Source organism: Oreochromis niloticus, linkage group LG14, assembly GCF_001858045.2.
Source record: "Oreochromis niloticus isolate F11D_XX linkage group LG14, O_niloticus_UMD_NMBU, whole genome shotgun sequence".
NCBI classification, from domain to species: domain Eukaryota; kingdom Metazoa; phylum Chordata; class Actinopteri; order Cichliformes; family Cichlidae; genus Oreochromis; species Oreochromis niloticus.
Window position 1 is genome coordinate 20,109,357 of NC_031979.2, and position 8,146 is coordinate 20,117,502.

Consider the following 8,146-nt stretch of genomic DNA (forward strand, 5'->3'; position numbering starts at 1 on the left):
AGGGAGTGCAGAATTATTAGGCAAGTTGTATTTTTGAGGAATAATTTTATTATTGAACAACAACCATGTTCTCAATGAACCCACAAAACACATTAATATCAAAGCTGAATGTTTTTGGAAGTAGTTTTTAGTTTGTTTTTAGTTTTAGCTATTTTAGGGGGATATGTGTGTGCAGGTGACTATTACTGTGCATAATTATTAGGCAACTTAAAAAACAAATATATACCCATTTCAATTCTTTATTTTTACCAGTGAAACCAATATAACATCTCCACATTCACAAATATACATTTCTGACATTCAAAAACAAAACAAAAACAAATCAGCGACCAATATAGCCACCTTTCTTTGCAAGGACACTCAAAAGCCTGCCATCCATGGATTCTGTCAGTGTTTTGATCTGTTCACCATCAACATTGCGTGCAGCAGCAACCACAGCCTCCCAGACACTGTTCAGAGAGGTGTACCGTTTTCCCTCCTTGTAAATCTCACATTTGATGATGGACCACAGGTTCTCAATGGGGTTCAGATCAGGTGAACAAGGAGGCCATGTCATTAGTTTTTCCTTCTTTTATACCCTTTCTTGCCAGCCACGCTGTGGAGTACTTGGACGCGTGTGATGGAGCATTGTCCTGCATGAAAATCATGTTTTTCTTGAAGGATGCAGACTTCTTCCTTCAAGGAGTGGCTTGAAGAAGGTGTCTTCCAGAAACTGGCAGTAGTACTGGGAGTTGAGCTTGACTCCATCCTCAACCCGAAAAGGCCCCACAAGCTCATCTTTGATGATACCAGCCCAAACCAGTACTCCACCTCCACCTTGCTGGCGTCTGAGTCGGACTGGAGCTCTCTGCCCTTTACCAATCCAGCCACGGGCCCATCCATCTGGCCCATCAAGACTCACTCTCATTTCATCAGTCCATAAAACCTTAGAAAAATCAGTCTTGAGATATTTCTTGGCCCAGTCTTGACGTTTCAGCTTGTGTGTCTTGTTCAGTGATGGTCGTCTTTCAGCCTTTCTTACCTTGGCCATGTCTCTGAGTATTGCACACCTTGTGCTTTTGGGCACTCCAGTGATGTTGCAGCTCTGAAATATGGCCAAACTGGTGGCAAGTGGCATCTTGGCAGCTGCACGCTTGACTTTTCTCAGTTCATGGGCAGTTATTTTGCGCCTTGGTTTTTCCACACGCTTCTTGCGACCCTGTTGACTATTTTGAATGAAACGCTTGATTGTTCAATGATCACGCTTCAGAAGCTTTGCAATTTTAAGACTGCTGCATCCCTCTGCAAGATATCTCACTATTTTTGACTTTTCTGAGCCTGTCAAGTCCTTCTTTTGACCCATTTTGCCAAAGGAAAGGAAGTTGCCTAATAATTATGCACACCTGATATAGGGTGTTGATGTCATTAGACCACACCCCTTCTCATTACAGAGATGCACATCACCTAATATGCTTAATTGGTAGTAGGCTTTTGAGCCTATACAGCTTGGAGTAAGACAACATGCATGAAGAGGATGATGTGGACAAAATACTCATTTGCCTAATAATTCTGCACTCCCTGTATTTGACAGTAAAATAAATCACTTGGTGTGTATAAGTAAAAATGGTCTGTGGATGCAAATACTCTGCCTTTACTTTTTGAGTCAATAAGATTTTTTTTTCTAGTTAAGTTGGGTGGTAAGTAAATATGTTTCCAAGAATGTTTAAGAAGAAAATAACACATTTAAACGCATGTGTGTCATAAAATAAGTTAATTATTGTTTGCATGTGATTTAGTTTCTCTAAATCAGATATCATCCATGAATCTTCATGTCTCCTCCTGCCTGGCACCTCTATCTTCAACATACACTATCCCTCCTCTGCACATGTCCAAACCTTTACAGCCTTGCCTCTCCAACTTTGTCTCCAGCTGCTGAATACAAGCTGTCCTTCTGAAACAATCACGTCTAATCTTGTCAATTCTGGTTACTCCCAATTAAAATCGGAACTTCAACTCTGCCCCACATGTTGTGTCCATCACTGCAGAACAGTGGAAAGAAATCAGAAGCTCTTTAGCAAAGTATATATTTGCATCTTTCACCCCTATTCTCAAAACTTGTATGGTGTCCAATAACTGGAGATAATTTATCTGAATTTCAGGTGCAGGACCACACCTCCTGCGCTGGTATATGCCTCCTGCGCCACAAGCTGTTCTTCTCTTTTTTCCCCAATTCAGTCACTTCTCATTAGATCTGCCTGGCCTGGGATCTGCTGCCAGTCCCCTCTGAGGCCGTTCCCAAACCGCAGCTTCAATTTCTGCTTTCTCAATCTGCTGTTATCAAACTTAAATAAGGATGTGGTCCCAGCTTGTTAAAAGCAATTCATAATCTTAAATTGATCAAGATGTTCTTTGCATCAGCCGTTACTTCAGTATTCCTAGAAGTCCTTTCTCACGCTTTCTCATCCAATTTCAGACTTAAACCACTTTCTCATGTTTTTTCTTTTGTTTTTTTTGTTTTTTTGAAAACTCAAGAGGCCTTTTTGTCCAGGCTCTGAATCAACAGAGAAGATGTTAAAATAACATTTCCTAAAGTTCACAGGTACTTAATCTAATCCATAACTATCTGCAGAATTCAGATGGTTGAGGGTGGAGTTTCAGATAAAACAATTGAAACTGTTGTTTATTAAACTGGTGTACAAGATCTTGAAATTATTTCAATACATCACTGTGGACTACTAGAACTTCTGGTCAAAATGAGCTTTACCTTAGCACAACTTTGGGTTTGGCAAGATCAAAATTAAAGACTGAAACCAGTTTATTCCAAATATATTTAAGATAATTAATATTTGGATGATCTTTTCCTTCTTTAGGCAATTTAGACTTAGAGAGAAGACTCAATGCTGTAACAAGGAGCTCTCTCAGGGGGAAGTGAGTCTTGGTTAATGTGTAACAATAAAACAACATTCTTAGATATTCAAAGTCACCCTTCACCAACTGGTCCTTTTAGTTTTGTAAGATGTAAGTGAGGCTTTCTCATTCCACATAAACATGTTTGCTATCTTAGGAAATCACCTAAAAAAGGCAAGGGGACCTCTTGTCTCCAAAATGTGAAGTGAGCATAAAATATTCATGCAATAATCCTTAAAAAATGCTTTATGTAAATTGCACAAAATACCAACAGATGTGTGTTTCAGAGGTTTATTCTTAAACAAACCTACTGATAAATGTGGAAAGCCAACATTTTTTCCATTTTCTGCTCTTTTACCAAAATATCTGGTCATGTACCAGTACTTCATTGCTTTTATAGAAATGTACACAATCTGGTATGTGCATGACTTATAACTATAAATTATACACAGATTTATAACTACAAAATTATATACAGCACTTCCCAATCGTAGTTTACCTCGCAACAAGGATTTCAATAAAGCAAAATGATCACTTATTTCTTAAATTGATGAGTAAGGCCAAAAAGGAGGACAAGTTAATCTTTTTTCCCTTTCTTCTTCTTATGCTTATGAGATTGTCCGCCTCCCCATCCCCCTCTGCTGCCTTTCGAGCTTCTCCCTGTCCATGCTGGCATAGGAGGCTCAATTTCCCCAGGTCGTCCTCCTCTGTCTGGTACGCTGCCCATCAACGTCTAGTGACAACAGTAAAAAAAAAAAAACAACAACAACAAAAGTAAGAAAAGAAAAAGAAAATGTTTACTTAGCTGGAGTCAGAGGCATCTTCATTAAGGATCACAGACACATTCATGATTGTACCTTGTAAACAGAGGTGCTTGTTCCAGCTTTGACCGGGTCAATGAAGGACTGATCCTCTCTGGCAGCGAGCAGCAGAGATGGAGACACTTGGGAGGAGCCAATGAGGGACGCAAGATTAGGTGCCGAAGCCAGCGCAGCACTGCGCTCCTGTAAATAAAGGATGGACTGAATGGAGATGTCCGATATTTATCTTCTGCGTCACCTGCACATGCTCTGACGATGGCCTAAAGCCAACTGACATAAAAGTAGTCTGTTGCAGTTCAGTCAGACCACACGATGTCAGTGTTGTCCTAATAACGCAGTGATCTTGCAGACAGTAACAGACATTTACTGTATATAAAGATTCAACATAACCTATAGGCCCCTTTGTTTGCAAAAGGACATTAGACAAATGGGTTCTCACTAAATTTATGAGCGAGTAAACACCCTCCTAATGAGTTTATCATCTCAGTCAGCAGTTTTATTCCGGTTTACTATGGCGTTCATTTTAAAAATTATGGCACCATGAAGGATCTAAAAAAAAGATAAAGATGATGAATCAGGGAACGCCTAACCTGCAATTAACAAGTCAGTCCTGCAACACGCAGTGTCCCTTGGTTTGTTACTCGGATCCACCCTCCTTCAGTTTGAAGATGAAAATAAGATGATGACAGTCAAAATCTCAGATTAAGGCTTCAGATGTGCTGCTTATCTCCTTTATTACATACACTCTACTTGTTACAGGTGTTAGAGAAGGCAGGGTTCTCATCCATTTTGGAGATATTTGATACAGATGCAAATGAAGAACCGCAGCTAATTTTGTGCATTAAATAAACTTCCGAGTGCCGCTAAGTGTCTTCACAAATGTTACTCTAACCTGGTTTTCTTCATTCTCAGTCACATTAAAGTGGACCTATTCCGTGCCATATTTTCTTTTGTATTTATTCTCATATTTAAACAGTCAAAGTTTTAAATGAGGTAAGCATATGAACAAGTAATCCCTGTAAACTAAGCATAAACTAAGCACCGTAGCTTGCCTCCACCAGTGTATGAATGTGAGCGTGAATGAATAATGGCATTGTAAAGCGCTTTGGGTGCCTTGAAAAGCGCTATATAAATCCAATCCATTATTATTTAGGCTTCAGACTACACAAAACGCTCAGTTTCAATCACTTCTTTACTACTCTTGCATTCAACTGATATCAGACGCTAAAGACACCCTTAAAATGGTCATCTCGTGGATTCGTGCTGTATTCCAATTTAAGTGAGAAGTTGGAAATTTCAAGTTTGCAGCTGGAATTTTCAGCTAAAACCCTGAATCAAGTCGGACTTCCCACGTAAAAAGTCAGAGATCACACCAACCCTAACTTTGTAATCCAAGCTGGCTGCGGTGAGAACTTGTAATCTGTACAACCACTGTTCTGTATTTGTGACTGCTAAATAAACCATACACGTGGTACTGACCAGGCTCTCTGTGCTGAGGTGCCATTTTTAAGCACAGTAAATAAATGAATAATCATTATGTTATACTCCAGACACTTCCTGGAAGCCTGCCATGTGGTTAACTTATGTACGAAATCACTCCCAGCTCCAAAATCCAACTTCCAATGTAAAAACCCCACCTGCTGTTCAAAGCTTCTGTTTGCGAGGGGCACCCAAGTAGAAGAAATCTGCCTTGTGCTTAATTTATTCTACCAAGGTTGTGTCAGTATTTGCCTCTGGAGGCAGGTTTTTAAATCACCATTGCAATCGAACAAAATCTCAACTGTGCAGTGCCCCATGTGGACGACACTGTGCATCAGTTAAATGCTGATTGGTTGAAAAGTGGGCCGGAATAAGGTACAGCAGAGTTCACCAGAAGTGGAAAAAATACATTATGAAAAGCTGAGAAAGGCGCTACAGTGCACACTTTTCATTGTTTTTAACACTGTTTAACTTCAGCTCTTTGCATGTTAGAACTTTGCTCTTGTCTGCAGCTGTCTGACAGACTGACAGCAGCCCAGGTAAGGGCCACAAGAGCACATTTTTACAGTGCCCACATCTGACAGGAGACGCCCTCTGCAGGTAGATGGGCAGTCCGAAGCTCCCTCACGCACTACCACTGCTGAACTAAGATTTCCTCATTAAAAGGGAATGGACTGAAGAGATGAACCAAGGCTCAGAGTAAAATAACCCAGCTAACAGGCAAATGATCCCCTTCGGTAGGAGTTTATAAACAGAGTTATTTAACATTCCTACCTTTTGTTTTTCTCCCCATGCAAATGATTCAAGCGTAACCTGAAAGCGCGTGACCATCATTTGTCGCCGACGCCGATAGTCCTCGGACAGAATTTCATTCATTTTTTTCACTTGAAGCTGAGAAACAGAAAGAGGCAAAGATGTAAATGCCACATTAGAGTCACGTCTAAAGTCTTGTGAGCTGAAAACAGGCCTGGCACCTTACCCACTGCTCTGAGCTGAGGCTGCTGCTGAGAAGAGGGTTGGTCATGTCTCCACTTGGTAGGCGAGAAAGCCTTGCATTCACCTGCGTTAAAGCAAATGTTTTTAAACTCCTCTTTCAATGCTTCTCAGTCTGTATTCGCAATTTATTCATGGCTCAATCTCTGTTATTTCAAGTTTACCTCGTTCAAAACGTCCTCAAACCGAGAGGAGGCGTCCATGTTGAGAGCACGCAGAAGTAAAATCCATTCTGCTTGCATCTCTGCCTTCCTCCTGTTTTCACCTGAACCGTCATCGCCTTCGTTTTCCTCACAAAAGTCACGGCTCAGATCTTCAACTCGCTGCTCTTTTTCAGAGTCCGCTTCTGTCGCCCGCTCGTCAGGATGTGACTCTTTGTACTTGATAATGCGAGCTGCTTGCAATTCTGATACAAGGAACTCTGCAAGATGTGCAAAAGAGGTTTTAAGAACCATCAAAATCCACGAGCACTGCAATCATCTGTTCTTACTACAACAGTATCCACCACAGTCCTGCTTCTCACCAGCGACTTTGTTGAGAGTGGAGGGCTCCAGCACCTCAGAGGTCAGCACAGCGAGGGGAGAGGATATGTTTGATAGTACATTTTTCAGCTCTCCCGCCAGCAGCACATCACCTGACCCTCCTGAGTCTAAAAAAGGACAATTAAGCCAGTTTATTTAACACATTTCACTGCAAGTTAAGTCAGAGAGATCTGATTTTTTTTTTCATGCTTATATTTGTAACATAGTATTCAGTAACCTGTTCCTCTCTTTCATCAGTTTGTTTACCAAAGCATGTTTTGGTTGTAGTTATATAATGCATATAAATTACAGCTAATGTGAAGTGCATCTCACTAGTTCCATATTAAATTAATTGCGGGTAAAATTATGAAAATTGTGTCACTATCCAGATGTTTCCAAATCCAATTCTACTCTACATGTGAAGATGTTTTGCTTTTGTAGAGCATCTGTCAACTACGATATACGTGTAAAAATATCCTGTTATTTTTATTTATTAAAGGCATTTAAATCGGCTGTTCTGTAACTGGTTTGGTGAATTAATGTGGATGTTTTCAGAAAGGACTTGCATTTTGTTTTACATTATATAAAAAGTTAGGTCGATTCTTAAGCAGATGCTTTGCTCGGTCGGCCCACTTGAGACCACATTGACCCTTCTGCGTGAGACAGTAAAAAATCCACAATCGTGAGATGGTTTCCTCCTTCCTTGGGAGAATATGTTCTGTATTACAGGCAATAGTTAAACATAAAAAAAGCCTCTCTCAAAAATTTTATGAATGAAAATCTCAGGCCTGAGCCTCACCTCGTAGCTCCGGGCAGAGAGTCCTGAGCTCTGCGCACAGCCAGCTGAGCAGCGGGCAGGGAAGCTCGTCACATCTGCACCGGGAGAGACAGCGGCTGCCCGGGTACCTGACCAGGAAGTAAGTGGAGGCGACAGGTGAGATTACCCGTTCACCCGTCAGGCGTATCGGCAAGTGTCATTATACATCAAAAGCCCCAAAAGCAGGCAGAGAATAAGGTTTCTCTTCTCAAATTAAAGTTTCGTAACGACGAAAAACAAACATGTTAATCACCCCAGAGCTTTAATGGCTGAAACTGTCCCCGCGTTCCTCTCCATGAAGACAGACCTGCACGGCTTATTCTTTACTCTGCGAAGTTCAAGTGTGTTTACAAGGAGTGCTTCCTCCTTTAACACCCAGGACGCTCACCGCCCCCTGCTGGCCGGAGTGCGCGCAACAACTTCATAAATAACCAAGTCATTCACTAGTAACGGAATTAATAAATAAAGGATAAATTACAGAATGTCCAACGATTTTACAAAATATGAACACAAAAGTACAAGATTGTGGAGCAAGTGTATGAAAAATTATAAAAGTTAACAGTATTATTTGCCCCAATTTAAAAAAAGAAAATAAGTAATCGTGTTTTTTTTAAACAACAAAAGCATAA

At 40.7% G+C, this 8,146-nt stretch overlaps 1 protein-coding gene across 1 annotated transcript; it reads right to left on the reverse strand.

Moving 5' to 3' along the window:
* Window positions 1–3,116: 3,116 nt before the first annotated feature.
* Window positions 3,117–7,899, reverse strand: im:7138535 (protein FAM98B). Its single transcript, XM_003450873.5, has 8 exons — window positions 7,771–7,899; window positions 7,500–7,606; window positions 6,703–6,828; window positions 6,344–6,600; window positions 6,166–6,246; window positions 5,961–6,077; window positions 3,744–3,890; window positions 3,117–3,619 (listed from the first exon to the last, which is right to left on the reverse strand). Exons 1-8 carry the CDS (start codon window positions 7,812–7,814, stop codon window positions 3,464–3,466), a joined length of 1,035 nt encoding a protein of 344 aa, XP_003450921.1. The 5' UTR covers window positions 7,815–7,899; the 3' UTR covers window positions 3,117–3,463.
* Window positions 7,900–8,146: the final 247 nt, after the last annotated feature.

Coding starts and splice junctions, on each gene's coding strand:
- im:7138535 (XM_003450873.5), bottom strand. CDS start 7,814: ATGGAGAGGAACGCGGGGACAGTTTCAGCCATTAAAGCTCTGGG. Junction 3,891..5,960: donor CATGGGGAGAAAAACAAAAG/GTAGGAATGTTA, acceptor CTTTATTTACAG/GAGCGCAGTGCTGCGCTGGC. Junction 3,620..3,743: donor CAAGCACCTCTGTTTACAAG/GTACAATCATGA, acceptor TGTTGTCACTAG/ACGTTGATGGGCAGCGTACC.